Source organism: Carassius carassius, chromosome 2 (genome assembly GCF_963082965.1).
Source record: "Carassius carassius chromosome 2, fCarCar2.1, whole genome shotgun sequence".
NCBI lineage: Eukaryota > Metazoa > Chordata > Actinopteri > Cypriniformes > Cyprinidae > Carassius > Carassius carassius.
In genome coordinates, this window is record NC_081756.1 from 25,229,347 (window position 1) to 25,246,845 (window position 17,499).

At 41.1% G+C, this 17,499-nt stretch overlaps 1 protein-coding gene across 1 annotated transcript in view; it reads left to right on the forward strand.

Moving 5' to 3' along the window:
* The window catches only part of LOC132107251 (receptor-type tyrosine-protein phosphatase N2-like), a 223,739-nt gene that overhangs the window by 126,753 nt on the left and 79,487 nt on the right, over window positions 1-17,499 (forward strand). Inside the window, exon 12 of the mRNA XM_059513490.1 lies at window positions 12,177-12,241. Within this exon, the coding sequence (XP_059369473.1) occupies window positions 12,177-12,241 (65 nt within the window). The remainder of the gene's footprint in view (window positions 1-12,176; window positions 12,242-17,499) is intronic.

The following is a 17,499-nucleotide window of genomic DNA, read 5'->3' on the forward strand; positions in this document are numbered from 1 at the left end:
CCGACACTTTATTTCACAATTCAGTGACATTAACCTCGGGATAAAGCATCGGCAACCACATTTTCTCGTCCCCGAATATGTTTAATGTTGATGTTGTAGCCTTGAAGAACAAGGCTCCAACGCATTAAACGTTGGTTGTTATTGCACATTCTATTCAAAAATGTTAACGGGTTGTGATCAGTAAATACTGTTACAGTAGCTGCACCCCCCACATATACTTCAAAGTGTTGTAGCGCCAGCACCAGTGCAAGCGCTTCTTTTTCGATGGAGTAAGCGCGTTGGTAATGATTGAACTTGCGCGAAAAGAAAGCCACCAGATGGTCCAAACCATCACTACCCTGCTGAGACAAAACCGCCCCAGCACCTAGATCACTTGCATCCACGGTGACAGAGAAAGGCAGGCTGAAATTTGGAGCGAGCAACACTGGCGCAGTAGTTAGCAGTGCCTTGACAGAGTCGAACGCAGCCTGGCAGGTATCAGTCCACGTGAAGTTTCGCTTTGTGCTCTGCTGATCAGTAAGCGGGGCAGCTACTGTCGAAAATTTTTTGCAAAAGGACCTATAGTAGCCAACCATACCTAAAAAACGATGCAAATCCCTTCGGGAGGCTGGGGATGGAAAATTCAAAATTGCCTCGACCTTTGAGAGGACAGGGCGAACCTGCCCACGTCCAACTACTTTTCCAAGGTAAACAACCGAGGCCTGGCCAAACACGCACTCCGCCAGATTGACCGTTAAGTTAGCACTTGCCAAGCAGTCAAAAACATCAGACAAATGTTCTAAGTGTTCCCGCCAGGTGGCGCTATACACAATTAAGTCATGTAAATAGGGCTCGCAATTGGAAAGTCCATCAAGAACATTGTTCACTAATCGCTGGAACGTGGCGGCAGAGTTACGAAGGCCGAAGGGCATACGTGCATATTGTAAGAAGTGGTCTGGCGTAACGAAGGCAGAGATCTCTTTAGCCCGCTCCGTTAAAGGAACTTGCCAATAACCTTTCAACAGGTCTAGCTTACTAACATGATTGGCGAGACCAAGGCGGTCAACACAATCATCCATGCGTGGTAAGGGAAAACTATCAGGCTTAGTTACTGCGTTAACTCGCCTGAAGTCAGTACAAAACCTGGACGTACCGTCTGACTTAGGGAACAATAGGCACGGGGAACTCCATGGACTGGAACTGGGTTCAGCAATATTATTCTCCAGCATAAATTTGACCTCTTGCTGAAGAACCTGACGTTTCAGTGGATTGGCCCTATATGGGTGTTGTTTAATTGGCTTAGAACAGTCAACTTCGATATCGTGTACAATGGCAGTTGTGCCGTGGGGAACGTCAGTAAGCAAGCTTTCATGTGATTTAATTAGCGCAACCAGCTCGGCACTTGCAGATTCAGAAAGGTGAGATAGAAACAAAGGCAAATCTTTAAGAATCACTGAATTTTTAAGTCTCCCTTCAATCACCTCCATAGAGGGGCCAGGAACATCCGAAGGTAAATCAGGAACAACGGAGACTGGGGTTTGAGGATGAGTGGCAACTCTAGCACTAGGCTGAATGGACAGCGCCAGTTTTATTTTGCCGCCTTGAGCAGCGTCGGAGGCCGTATTAGGAGTAGAATGCGGTTGTGGCTGTCGTATGCGGTAGGGTTTTAACATGTTAACATGACACAGCCTGGATATTTCCTGCGATCAGGGGTAGCAATTACGTAGTTTAAATCGCCTACTGTACGTTCCACACAATATGGACCGGCATAGCGTGCTTGTAAAGCGGAACCCACCACGGGCAATAAAACCATCACCTGATCACCTGGGCTGAACAGACGAGAGACAGCTTTTCGGTCGTACCTTTTTTCATTCTCCTCTGAGACATCCCAAGATTCTCCTTAGCTAGTTGGCAAGCTCGTTGAAGCCTAAAACGAATTTTGGACACATAATCAGCTAGGTCGTGGTAATTCGTAGCTTCGGTCAACCAGGCCTCCTTTAACACCTTCAAAGGACCACGTACAGTGTGACCGAAAACAAGCTCCGCCAGGCTAAAACCTAAGCTCTCCTGGACCACCTCACGTATAGCAAAGAGAGCCAGCGGAACCCCCTCATCCCAGTCACACTCGAACTCAAGACAGTAAGTTTTCAACATGGTTTTGAGGGTTTGGTGAAACCTTTCAAGCGCCCCTTGGGACTGAGGATGATAACAACTCGAAGTGACATGCATGATTGAGAGCTGTTGCATGACCTGCCTAAACACCTTAGATAGAAAATTTGTGCCTTGATCAGTCTGAACTACTTTTGGGAGGCCGAACGTGGAAAAGAAATTTAGCAGGGCCTTTATGATAACAGGAGCTGTTATTTTTCGCAACGGAACAGCCTCGGGAAAGCGCGTTAAGCTACACATTATGGTGAGCAGATACTGGTTCCCGGACTTCGTGCGAGGTAAAGGGCCCACGCAGTCCAGTATTACCCTTTCAAAAGGTTCTGAAGAGACTGGGATTGTCTGTAAGGGAGCCGGCGGGATAATTTGATTGGGTTTCCCCCATGACTTGGCACAGATGGCACGTTTTACAGTATCTAGCGATGTCCCGCTTTACTCCCGGCCAATAAAAATGCCGCATCCCCCGGTCCGCGGTTTTTTTGACCCCCAAATGCCCCGCGAAATGATGATGATGTGCTAAAGCCAAAACCTCTTCCCTATAAGCCGCTGGGACGACAATTTGATTGACAACGTGCCAAACATCTTTCGCTGGAGCTGTTAAAGGTCGCCACTTGCGCATTAAAACACCATCCTGCAAAAAATAACCCTTTGGAGTAAATTGAATATCCTTTTCGGACATAGCCTCCGAGAACAATGACGTAAGGGAAGGATCATTCTTTTGCTCCTGGATAAGTTGCTTGCGACTCAGAGCTGATTTACTTACGGCTAAGGGAGAAATGCAAGGCAGCTTTATATGGCTGGGTGGCGAAGGATGGGCAATAAAAAAGTGTCACCAAGGTTGACAACGTTCTCTTTTCCATCGTCTAATTTTGCATGCTGTGCCATCGCACGAGTAACTATACTAGATGGAAAAACTTCAGGATACTCTGTGGATAAACAATCAACACCTGAAGACACAGGGGACACCACCGGGCATGGGAAAACATTTCCACCACCCAGGTCATTTCCAAGCAACATCGAGACCCCTTCAACTGGAAGAGAGGGGCGAACGCCTACGATTACATTACCAGTAACTAAACTGGATGAAAGGGACACATTGTGTAAAGTTACATTTACAAACCCCATTTTGAATCCTCTAACGAGAACACTGTCTCCTGTATAGGAATCGTCGCTGAAAGGCAAAATCTCTTCCAACAGAAAACTTTGAGAAGCACCAGTGTCGCGTAATATTTTAATATGCACCCGCTCGTTGGGCTCTCCAGGTAACGCGACAGTGCCATCAGTAATAAACGGCGCAAACGACGGGCTACTATTTACTTGGTCCCCAACCAATTTAGACTTATTAATATCTTTGGGGAAATCGGCGACGCACAGGGCAGACTCAGGCTTTATAGTACGAGCGGGAGAAGTTTGATTTCTTCGCTTTAACTTATAACAGTCAGCCAATACATGTCCCCGTTTCTTGCAATAGACACAAGTCAGAGGACTGGATCTATATGATGATGCACGTTTATCGAAGCTTGGTAGCGGAGAATGGGCTGTGTCGGACGCATATGAGTGGCGATAGCCTGTGGAAGACAATTAGTGAAATCCTCTAACATCACGAGGTTACGTAAAGTCTCGAAGGTGGCGATATTTTGTGATGTAAGCCAGCGGTCAAAAAGAAGCTCCTTTTCTCTCACAGACTCAACATAAGTAAGAGTTTCAGTTTTTTGAAAGGTGCGAAATTTTTGCCAGTAAGCCTCTGGGACAAGCGAATACACCCGCAACACTGCTTGTTTAACCTTCTCATAATCAGAAGCATCTTCGAGCGGTAACAAGGAATACGCCTCCTGCGACTTTCCCGTAAATACACACTGTAAAACCATTGGCCAAACTTTAGTAGGCCACTCCAAAGTCGAGGCTACCCGTTCAAAATGAGCAAAAAATTTGTCTACCTCCTTCTCATTAAATGGGGGCAGCACTCTAATATTACGAGCCACATCAAATTCAGGCCGAACTAGGACCCCGCCTTCCCTAGCCTGTATGTCTAATTCTTTTAAACGGATGGTCTGCTCAAGCTCCAGTTGTTTTAGTTTGAGCTCATATTCCCTCTGGTCTTTTAATTTAACTTGCTCCCACTCCAGTTCCTTCTCTCTTAGTGCTAAACGTTTCCACTCAAGTGAACTTCTTGTGGGAGTGGTCGGAGGTTCAGGTATGACTTTATCAACCTCACCAAACAATCCGCGGCTATGCAAAACCTCAATTAATTGCGTTTGAAGGTCGCCTTTACGTAAACCACCGCGCACCTCCACTTTATAATGTCCTGCAACACGCAATAACTCATCACAATAATAATAATAATAATACATTTTATTTGTAATGCGCTTTTCTTAGACCCAAAGCGCTACAGTAATAAAGTAATAAATAAAGTAAAACAAAACACCAAAAGCAATACAACAATTCATTATAGAAAGACAGTCTTGAATAAATGTGACTTAATCAACTTTTTAAAATCATCCAACGTTGGTGCATTTCTGACGTGCAGAGGAAGTACATTCCATAGCTTAGGGGCTTTATATGAAAAGGCTCTTTCCCCCATGGTCTTTAGCTTGCATGATGGCTGGTTAAGTGAAAGAGAGTTAGTAGAGCGAAGAGAGCGTGATGGAATATAAGGGCTGATGAGTTCACAAAGATACTCAGGTGCAGTCCCATGAAGTGCCTTGTATGTTAAAGTAAGAATTTTAAAATCAATTCTCGCATTTACGGGAAGCCAGTGTAATTGTGAAAGAACCGGTGTAATGTGTTCACGAGGAGATGTACAAGTGAGCACACGAGCGGCAGAATTTTGTATATACTGAAGCTTGCTCAACGATTTAGCTGGAAGGCCAGAGAACAAGGCATTACAATAATCTAACCTAGTTGTTATGAAGGCATGTATAAGCCTTTCTGTGTCTGCAAAAGAGAGAAAAGGTCTAAGTCGAGCTATGTTTCTCAGGTGGAAAAATGCAGTTTTAGAGATGTGTTTTATGTGTGCTTCAAATGATAATTGTGAATCAAAAATGACACCAAGATTTCGCACCTGTGAAGTGGGGATTACCGTACCGAGCTGATGCGTGTACTCTCGCTGGCCGTGGCGAGCCTTGGCCTCGAGTGGTCTGCACCAGCGCCCCCTTCACGTTCCCGGCTGGATGGTAGCTATCTTCCGGATGAGCGCTCTTCCTCAAGCTCAAAGCACGCCCCTTTTCTTCCTGAGCTTCACGAAGAAGTGGCGAAAGCTTAGGACGCTCCATTCTCGGCGAGAATCCGCTCATCTGTTTCGCCAGCATTCTCCACACTGGACGGTGCTAAGAACAGAGGCTACCTGTCACTTCTGCCGGTGGAACAGGCTATAGCAGTGCACCTTTGCCCGCCCTCTGCTGGACAGCGGACTAAGGCGGCGTTGCCATCCAAAGCCTGCCGCATGACGTCATCGCTGCTCGCACGGATATTCTCTGCTGCTGGGCAGGCTGCGTCTGCTCTACACACCATGGCTACGCTACAGATTTTCCAGGGCGATCTCCTCCTGTCCTAGCAGTGGGAGTGCTAAATACCATCACTCAGGCTAGAGCTCCGTCGACACGACGTCTGTATGCCTCGAAGTGGTCGGTGTTCTCCAGCTGGTGCACAGCTCGAGGTTATTCACCCCCTAGTTGTGAAGTGACGGAGGTCCTCTCCTTCCTACAGGAGCTGTTGGATAAGGGCAGAGCCCCATCCACGCTCAAAGTTTATGTGGCGGCCATCACGGCGTTTTCTGAAACGGCGTCCGCTCAGTCAATAGGAAGGAACGATTTAGTCATCCGGTTCCTCAGAAGAGCTAGGAGGCTGAATCCTCCCAAACCTCCGTCAGTCCCTATGTGGGACCTCGCGGCGGTTTTGGAGGCCTTGAAGGGTCCCCCTTTTGAGCCTATCCAATCGGTTAGCCTTCAGCATCTGTCGTTCAAGACTGTATTCTTGTTGGCTCTCGCTTCGGTGAAGCGTGTGGGTGATTTGCACGCGCTCTCGGTGAGCCAGTCGTGCTTGGAGTTTGGGCCCAATGACTCAAGGGTCATACTCAAACCTAGGCACGGTTATGTGCCGAAATCCCTCAACACACCGTTTCGGGCTCAGGTTATTGCCCTGTCTGCCCTGCCGGTGTCAGGGGAGGATGGAGACTTGAGTCTTCTTTGCCCTGTCAGGGTTTTAAGAGCTTATGTGTCTCGCTCTGCTGCCTTTCGGCAGACGGAGCAGCTGTTTGTCTCGTTCGGTGGACGTTCCAAGGGAATGGCTGTTTCGAGACAGACTCTATCCAGATGGATAGTTGATGCCATAGCGTTAGCTTACGCTTCCAGGGGCCTTCAGTGCCCGTTGGGTGTCAGAGCACACTCTGGGTTCCCGTAGCGTCTTAGCTAAGACGCAGTACGAGAGAGCTCTCGTAAGAGAACGAGTACTCTAGAAGAGCGAACGAGTACTGCGTTCCCTGCCGTGCGTACGATTCACTCTGGTTCGCTTCGGCGATGAAATAAATCAGCTGAGTCAGCCTTTTCGAGCTCCTTTTATAGGTTGGGCCACACCCGTTTCGGCGGGAAGTGGCAAGAAGGGCGCGAAGCGCCCTTATTGGTCTTATGTTGCATCAGCCTGCGCTCGATAGGCTGTGCAGTTGCCGCAGAACAAGCCAATGAGCGAACGAGCCGTCTCGCCTATGGCTGTGTACTGCTGCAAATGCACTTTACAAAAATACAAAATTAAGGATAATTTTTTGCTTCAGTATTTCGTGAAAAGAGACTTTTCCCGTAGCGTCTTAGCTAAGACACAGTACTCGTTCGCTCTTCTAGAGAGAACCGAGGTTACGTTTAGTAACCGAGTACGATTTATTTTCTGATTCGAACAACAGGTTTATACAACGATTGACTTAAGTCAGTGCTGACAAAACCCAAAAAAATATAGCCCTGTCAAATTACCTTCTCTTATAAATATATACAAAACTACCCTACCTCCTCGAAGAAAAAGAAAATATACGTGAGTCTTCCGCAAGCTTCCTGCTGCACTGTTATATCCTGCGCTAAAGTGCAAAAACAAAAGCAAAGCTGTGTAAGTAGTTGCCCCGTATTTAGACGGTAAACATCTATGCCAAACGAAACAGCAATGTCACACGCCAAGGTCCAAGAGGGAATGAGCTGTTGTCCTGATGTAATGGGCGTCTTTTAATAGCAGGTCCAATCCGCTTCATCAGCACACAATCAGGGACACCTGCACACAATTATAGACGGTGAAATGGCAGGGGAAAAACACAGCATCAGACAATCCCAGGGGAAACCTCAAGGCCACGTAACATTGCATAAAATTATGACATTATAGTAAAGTGCTTTTTGAATATGCCATTGCCATCAGTATATATAACATACGCAACTATAAATTCTTTCATACTAGAACTTAGTATGAAACCAAAAGTGATCAAAGTTGATTAATCAGACAAGCACTGTAAATATATTCAAAGCCCAGTCTTTATCAGGTCAAATGGATCTGTTGACTTATTTACATTTTACTGTCATTCTCAACTTTCTGTTTAAAGTGGACTACAAATTCCAAAGTCCTTCAGACATCTTGACTTTTGAAGGACAAGTGTAGAGAGAGAAGTAGCACTTGTTTCTGATGAGTAGTGTGATTTAAATAAAATCCCCTGGTTCAAAGCCTACAGGCAAATCAAACTTGATTCAGAGCCAGTCTAACAGGTTGTCCTTGTTCCCTGTCCAATGAATCTTTGGATATAAATTGTTGTTTGCATTTACAGCCAAGTTTTGGAACCTACATACCATCATGCAAATGGTACCACTGATAGACCTGTTTCAGTTTAACTGTTTAAATCTGTAGAGATGTAAAAGTTCACACTGGTCTTGGCTTAATATGCCAGAGAGGTTGAGGAAGCTAAACCTTTCATCATAGATTAGGGCTATTTTTGTGTTTGACAAGTTTCTTTTTTTTTCAATCTAAACATTTCAGATTAAATTTAAATGCATTTAAATTGGCTAGTTATGCCTTTGAGAAGACTTTCAAAAACGTGATCTATTAGTATAACTGAGGTGTTGGAACAGCTGGTACATTAAGAAATGCATATCTGGAATAAAAGCGTAGTGACTGATACAATAGCCAATTAAAGCCAGTTGAAAAACAACTTGAAGATTAAGCCTGACACATGTTTTCATGGGCTGTCTTGAATAATTTGGAATGTTAAGAATTTTTTTTTACAAAAGCAGAAATATGAAGCTTCCAGAATGTGTTTGTGTGTGTGTGTGTGTGTGTGTGTGTGTGTGTGTGTGTGTGTGTGTGTGTGTGTGTGTGTGTGTGTGTGTGTGTGTGTGTGTGTGTGTGTGTGTGAAACAGATTGTAATTCACAATTGCACTGAAATGGGCTAATGTTAATCACTATATATATATTTGTCAATATGACAAATGTCATGAAATCTGATGAAAATATGTTTCATTTTTTAAAAGACCTCATTATTTGCTCTTCATGGAAGCTTTTCAAGACCACCATGATTGTTTGGCTGCTATTTTCTTTAATCATCTGTGGACAGATCTTTTCTCTGTTTAACTTTCATTACATTTGAACCTCATCCAAATCCAGCATACAGTCCTAAATGCAACAAAACACAAACCTTCATGAGGCAATTTCTTTCTTTTTTTTTTTTTTCAAAAGCAGGGCATCTTACCCTCATGCAGTCCCTTTCCCCTGAGAAATGCTCAGGCTTCCTGACTCTGTCCCCAGCCTTTCATTTACATTTAAAGTGGCTGCAGACAGGCCTGAGTGCAAAGTGGATGGAGGAGGCCTCCACAGTCTCTAAGCTCTAATAAATGGAGACTCTGAGGGGTTCTGGGGATTGGCTGTGACAGAAGGTTAACCTGGGTGCAGCTTCATTTGCAAGAGTGGGTCAAAGCTCAGCGCAGGTGAGAGTGAGATTTAGTCACTCGTGTGAATGTGATGTGAGAAGGCATGTTTGTTAACATGGTTGCATTTGCTCTTATTTAGCATTTCTTCGGTACTCTGGAGAAAAACATATTAACAAATCATGGATAGTGGCACAGTATTTTTCTACTTGTATTCCATATGTGAATATAGTCTAAATTCTTAGGTGTGAAACTGAAATATGTATGATTTAGTTAGATTACTTTAAATGATTTATTATTACCTAGGTACTTCATTAACAAAAATTGGTCAGTGACATAAGATTGGCCATGATAAAGAAAACGATTATTATTATTATTTTTAAATCTCCTTAAAAAAAATCTTAAAATGCTTAAAACACGTGCTTAGAAATATACTCTTTATATTCATGTTTTTTTTTCATGTTAATTTAAAAACAACAACAAAAATATACTTTAAAGATGTCAAATAGTGAAATTAAAAGATTTTTAAGATACTTTTTTTTTTTTAACCATGATTTAATTCATTTTGATTTAAAAAATTTTTTAAAGGGTTATGTGATATTGTGAGACTTTGACCTTGACACAGTCAATAGGGTCTGCATGGGTCTTCTCCATGTGACCAGTTCCTGTTTTATGGTTTAATTTTCTGGAGTTGTTTTTTTTTTTGCATCACATGACTCTTGTTTGGACATTTTTTAATACTCAGTTTAGGGGTGAAGTTATTATTGTTATTGTTGTTTTAATAGAGGAGAGAATATTTGCTGCCTCTATTTCCGTGCCTGTACAACAAAACATTGTGTATATGTGGCAGTAATATAGCGGGCTTGGATGATCTCTGTCTCAAGAAGTGATGTTTTGGTGCAGAATAGCTCAGCTGTATTTGAGACCCAGACACTAAAAAAAGTGTCTTTCATTTTCTCTCAACCACAGTAGCTGAAAGGCACTTTAGTTCACACACTCCCTCATTCTTGTTCCATCACACACACACATACACCTGTTTATAGAGACCGGGCTTTAATGTTGTCTCAGGCGGGAGAGAGGGAGAAGGAGATCTTTCATGAGTGAAAGACAGACGGTGATGTAAGGAGAGATGGGTCGTTTGTTGATTGTTCTGAGGCATCGTGCTTAGTCAAATGGAATGTAGCATTAAGAGTGTACGGCGGGAGGAATGGGATTGGATAGATTAAAATCCTAATTAAAGAATCTCCAGCAGACAAGACCAGCTCCGGAGACCAACTTAGCTGGTGTCATTAGCATAGACGTCATCTGGGGGCACTTAAAGAAGACTTTCTCTCTCTTTTTTCTTTTTGCTCAACTCATTCTGTTCAGTATTTCTTCAGAATGTTTCTGTTTCCCCTTTCTCTTTTCTGTCCAGGTTCTTCGCCTTGGCTTCCTTGCATTGCCATTTTATTTTCACACTTTTCTTGCTTTATCTTCCTGCGTGTTTGACGGTCTGTTTTTCTTATATAGCTTTCTCTCTCTCCACTATCTCAGTACTGCCTCTTAACCCCGCTCCCTCACTCTGTTGTTCCTGCTACGGCAAAGTAAACAAAGTCAATTATAATTCCACCCTGTATAATTATTTTCCCTTCTGTGTAATCTGTAAAAAGCCTTTTAATTCACCCTCTCTCTCCCTAAATGCACTATCAAAGCTGTGCTTGAAAAGAGCAACTTGCCTGAGAATCAAAGTAGGAGAAAGTGTTTCATCTTATATGCTTAGCTTCTTTTTTTTTTTTTAGCTAATGCATTTTGTTTGATTCTATCATCGTAAAATATGCTTCAATCCACATTCAGTATTAGAATGTACACATTCTCTCATTTGTGTTGTGCTATGTTCCTTCATGGCTTATAGAACATGGCAGTTAATTGTTCGCACATTTAGATCAGTAAATGACTGAGATTATGCCCACCTCGTGTACTGAACATATCTGATGCCCTATTTGTTGCTGAAAGTGCAGTGTGTTTTGTTTTTTGACAAAAAGACAGAGCACCGGAAAAGAGGATAATATTAGAATTTCCTCATTAGTATTTTCCTCAGTTATTAACTTGGCAGTGTTTCAGAGTATTAATTTAAAAATATAGAATTTCAGCATTAAAGTTACTGATTTTGGTGCCACTAAATGAAAATAGCTTCATGACATCAAAGAGTGTTGTGTTAAATCTAATCATTGCTGACCTTCAAGCTGATTTTTTGTGGGTTTGTTTTGATTAGAGAGGGTAAACTGTTGTGGATGAACAGTTGTCAATTGTAATATGTTAAATAGTTAAGTAACACTTTGAATTGCTTTGCTAGGGCTGTAAGCAAACTAACCTTACTTCAGGCCAAATGGCTGATATGTAACACATCATGATTCTTTACTGTTTCTGTCTTGCCTGCAGATGCAGTACTTGACATTTGTGTTTGTGCTTGAACCTTTGTGTTTAAGAATTAAACATGTAACAACATTATTGAAAGGAACCACTGATTTTAGTGTTCTCAGAAGTTACCAAAGAACAGATCAAAGTCAAAGACAAATTGTTACCTGCAAATAAAAATACAGAGCCCACACACAGGGTGTCATATTTTTGGACCTTTTATAAAATACAAAAGCTCTCAAAGCTTTAAAAATAGTCACATACTGAAAAAAGGTTGGGAATTCTGATCCATCAGCTGAGAACAACCACAACGGTCTATGTAAATTCAGTTATTGCAACCACAAAGTTCTCTTTTTTTAACCACTGCCCTCAGATTCACACAGTAGGATAAATGTTTTTACTCGCAAGCTTGGTGTATTTTTGAAGATGCCAGTCTCCCTGGAGCAATATACTAAAGTCTGTAAACATACTAAAATCCTTTTTAAGTGCTAATAATCCTGAAGAGCATGTTACACACCCTCTTATCATTTTCCTCAGACTCTCTTGATTGTTGCTTGCAGATATTTGTCATTTCATATCTATTTTAGTATTTCAGTGTTTTCTAATATAGAAAGTAATTTTTAAACAACAGACTCCCCAAAACTCAGTCAGATGAGGTCAAGCACACCTGTCACACACACCTCCATCTCAGCACTGATGACATGCTATATACCCTCTGATGTGCTCTCACTCAGTCCCCTTTTTCTCTTTGACAGTTGAGCAGAAAGGACAGCTGGAGAAGGAGAGTGGTCTGCAGATACTTGAAGCTGGACTGAGTGATGTAAGTCAGAGGAAAGGAGTCTTCTTTCTCTCCCCTCTTCCTCCCTCACCAATGATGACATCCTCCTTTCCCAGAGTGCAACCCCTTATTGAAAGTGTTTTACTCACAGAATCTGTCCCTTCACTTAGCATTCTTTTATAGATGGTGTATATATCGAAATTTAGAATGAAATGTCATGGATTAGCAACAGCACCACCAGCATTAAATGGATAGTTCCCCCAAAAATGAAAATTCTGTCATTTACTCAACCTCAAGGTGCTGTGTGAATTTCTTTCTTCTAAAACACAAAAGAAGTACCTTTTTAGTAGTATCTTTTTTCCATACTACGGAAGTCAGTGGAGACCAACAACTGTTTGGTTACCCAACACATCTTACACCCGAAGGAATGAGGATACATCATTAAACCTCTTTCTGTGATTATGTGCTATATATTTATATACATATCCCTCTCTCTCTCTCTCTCTCTCTCTCTCTCTCTCTCTCTCTCTCTCTATCTGTGTGTGTGTGTGTGTGTGTGTGTGTGTGTGCATAAGCGTGTATGTGTGTGTGTGTACTGCATGTCTGTGATTGCCATTAAATAGAGCTAAGCGGCTCTTTATGTCACTGATTCAATTCGCTCTCTGCTGCAGAGGCAACATGCCAAATATACTCTGTCAATCAAAACGGCCACACAACAGAGAGAGAGAGAGAGAGAGGATGGAGGGACAGATGGTTATTAGTTATCTCAATCAAATACATGGAAAGAGATGTTTGAGACTATTGCCTAACACATAGACATTTGGCAGTTTCACTAGAAACTAGCACTAAAAGTGCTGTTCTGCATGAAACATAAAACCATTTAAAACTAACTATACTGCACAGGTATACAACATGGGTAGATTATCTTAGATTAAAGATGGTTTTTGGGATAATAATCAGAGAGGATATCCTTCCATTGTTCTCAGAATTAAAGGAGCACTGAGCGAATGAGTCTGTTCTTATCCTGGGACATTTGATCTCACACCCACCTGCCCTTAAGTCTGTGTTGTTTTGTTGGTAGATCTTTAGCGACCCATTGAGCACTGCTTAACAACTGCATTGATGCAAAAAATCGCCTGTTAGAACACTGTCAGAAAGGGAGGTGTTATGAAAACTACTTTTTTGATGATGATTTCATGATGAATTTAGTAAATGAATATTTATTAAGCTAATATCAATGATGGAACTTTTTTTGTGGTATAAAATGAATACACATTTTACTTGATGTGAAAAAAATAGTGTTGCAAAAAAAAGATCAACACTATGGATAGGACTGGTCTAGCTAACAAAATGTCATAGTCTTTTCATTCAACACTTGGTAAAATTGTCAACCACCATGATCTTTCTGGTGAATATGATTGACCATTTAAACAGACTCCTGGTTTAATGTATTTATGATGTATGATGTAGGAATAATGTGTCACTCTCACAGTGATTTCTCAGAGAATGCAATAGAGAATTCATACAATATGTTTGTAAATGATCGAGAATATGGGATTGTTTTGTTTATTTTCATAAAATTGAAACAATGTTCTGTATAGACCTATTTGTCAGAGAAGTACAAGAGACATGGAATTATTTAGAATCCACTTCATGGGGCAGTCATGAAGATCAAAATTTCTGAATATGGGCTCCATACTTGGTCAATCATTTCCTGTAAATATGTGAGACTTCATACTCATTAGCTGCAAAGGAACTTAAAATAGAGGAACATAAGCAATTTGTCACAAACTCAGACGTATTCATTGTCAGGTTTAGAAATCTAGATTAGGAAACAAGCTATATAAATAACAAGAAGAACAATAAAGTGCAGTAAACATCAAGCCTATTTTCACTACAAACCAGTGTGTTTATGATTACAATAATAAATGAAAATAATATTATAACAAAAACAGTTTTCACCATCAAGTCACCATCGTCGTTTTTGTACAAATAAAATAAATGGAAGCAGCTGACACCGGTAGCCTTGGACTGCAGTGAAAACAAGGTGCATTCATCCACAGTATATACGTATAAAATGTTGTGTTTTAATCATCCACAGCACATGACAGTAAGTGATTTGCAGGAAGCAGTTTAAAAATATTTTCTTGGAATGCGTTTTTAAAAAATGTTGGAATATTTTTGATGATTTGCATGTGTTGTCAAATGTGAACATTTTCTTTTTTGTGTGTGTGTGTGTGTGTGACTTTGGACAATCACTGAGATAGATGTTTTTCATTTTCAAGTTTCCTTCCCTCTGCTGTTTGCCCTGACGCTTCCATTACATGAAAATCCAGGCATTGATTGTTTGCCAAGAATTAACGTCAAGCATATTCCTATTGAACGCAGCACTTTGATAACCCATCCTCCCACCTCCACAAATTGTTTTCCGATCCACTTACGGTTGTCTCCATGCCAACATAAGACAAACACAACAATAGAAAGAGGAAAATAAATAAATAAATAAAGGGATGCATGTTTTTTGACACATTAGCAAGAGATGCAGCCATCTCGCTAAAACAATAACAGGATTAGCTCAAGTGCTGTCAGTCTGTGAGCTGACATAATGCATCCTTTAATATTCATAAATAAATTAAGTGAAGAAGGTTTTGGGGGGCAGTGGATGGATGTGATGAAAGGAGCGGGTGCGTGTGCATCCATATCAATAAATATTAATCGAGGCCTCTCAGCGGAGGTGAGAATGTAATCAAGTAGGGTATTGATGTGCCGGCAGCCTTTATGAACCTGGTCCAAATAAGCTTTCCAATAGAGAATGTGACCATAAGACCTCAGTATGTGTGCCACAAACAAGCAAAGAGACGAATACATCACAAAACAAGCTACGCTTCTTCAGTCTCATCCACTGTTCATCTTCTTTTCATCCACTGTAACTGCTGGGTTGGTAGTAAAAACACATTATTATTTGAATTTGACAGGGTCATGAAACAGCTTTTATTCTTTACTGGTGTGAGCATACTTGAGAACTATGTTTGCAAACTGTTCATGAGTGCATACATTTTGCAGCACAGACTGACAACTTATTATGTTGTTTATAAAAAATGAAGAGTAATTAACAATGAGATTGTGCTGCTGGTCATTTTTAACATTCATACTGACCCTTTTTAAAATCAGATTTTAACAGCAAGGTTTTTTTCCTTTCTTTTCTTTTTTTTTTTAACCCAGAGCTCTTATTACAGCGCTCTAATTTTTTTTTGGTCCTCTCTTTCTCATTCTCTCTGCTCAAACACCTCTGATAGTCATTTTCACCATGCTGTATGAGTACAGGGCTGCTGTCTCAAGTTTGTCATCTTGGCCCGTTTTGTTGGTAATTAGCCTTAATCACGACTGCTCTGCAGGGGTCGGCGGGGGTACAGGACTCTCAGCTGCAAGGGAAAGAGAAATGATCTCAGCTGTTTGAATGTGCTCAGATAGAGCTGAATAAAATAAAAAGCTATGCAGAGCTGTGCGTATGACTGTGTGTGTTTCACCTAGCAGAAGTGTGTGACAGAAGGTGAACTGACTAAGGTTATGAAAGACATAAGGAGAAAAAGATGGGTATACTTGTAGGACAGAGGAAAAGGATCATAAGCAGATCTTAAAGGGGCATGACTGATCTAGAAAAAGAAAGAAAAGAAAAGAAATAAAAATAAAAACGCCTTTCCATGGGGACCAACCAAGTCATAGTATTCCTCTCACCTCACGCATGACTGAAATCTCTCTCTGTTTCCCTCTGCTAAAGTAATGGCAGAAGTGCTTAGCTAGATCTGATATGACAGTGGAAGATGTAGAATGAGGTAAGGAAATGTCACAGAGATAAGGAGGGAGGATCGATAGGCATTCCACAGGTCACACCTCCATGTGGGCACATGCAACATTTAAAATGAAGACATGATTATTTGATGTGATGTCTGAATGTCATATAGAGCTCCTGCATGTAGAGCTCTGTTGTTTTGATATTTGTACCTAGGTGTATTTTTTTTTTTATGTGCACAAAAGCAATACAAAGGATGGCAGTAATTTTTTTCATATTAATATATATACTGAATATGTGTGAAATCTGGTAGAGATGAGGGAAAGGGAGACAAAAAAATGTGTGTGATGGAAGCAGGGAAGGGGAAGAATTCTTTTTTCAGTTGATAGTTGATACATGTGTTGATTAATGTTTTAATGAACTAATTTGCTGGCCAGTATATCATATCTTTCTCCCTGTTAAAAGATGAACCTCTTTATAACTCCTTCTCTGATTAAAAGACAAAAAAAGGAGAGAGAGAGAGAGAGGGGGGGGGGGGGATGGGTGTTTAAGGGAGGAAGAAACACAGGGTTATGCACAAAGGATAAAAATAAAAGGGAATGAGAAATAGGCAGAGCAAGACGACGGGATATGAGAGTGAGAATGTGAAGGAGATATACAGTATATAGCTCATAAAAGGCAAAAGGATAAGCATGACCTTTTTTCCTCCTTCTATCACAGCCAGAGGTCGTGGGGGGCACACAACACCTGGTGATGTCACCCACCCCCTGACCACCTGTATGTCAGCTGGCCCAGTCGTCATAGCGACAGTGACTCTGCCACCCCACGTCAGCTATGATAGGTGTTTCCATAGCGACTAAATCCCCAACACTCTCTGTCAGCTGCACAGGCCTATCGTTCACTCACAGTCTTTGCCAGCTGTTGGTGGGAAGTGTGGGAGACATCCAGGTGTAGAGAGGTGATAGAAGGAAAACGTCCATCATCACCCAAAACCAGCCATGTGTTTTTGTCTGCCCAAAAGCCTCAAGATAATATTTTTGCGGGAAATCAAGGTTCAATTTGTTAACATTAAATTATGAAAAAGCTAACTTAAATTAATAATGAACAAAATCTTTATAGCATATATTGATCACTATGCATATATTATTATTTTTATATATATTTAAGCAATACATCAACTATAAATAATTAAATAAACATAGGAATGAACATCAGTTAACAATGAAAGATGATGGTATTTTTTTATTAAAATGAACCTACAAGTAGATTAATAAATGTTGTGAACGAAATATCCATTGTTAGGGTTTAATACTTAATGCAAAGGTATTAACCAATGTTAATGAATTTAACCTTGTTATGAAGTGTTAGCATTTTTGGTAGTGTGGTGGGGGATTTTAAAACAACAGCTGTTTACGTTTTCCTAGCAATGTATGGGATGGGAAAGATTTAAGTTCCAAATACAAAGAAGAACAGAACAATATAGATAATTATAAAAATATAAAGCAGGCTG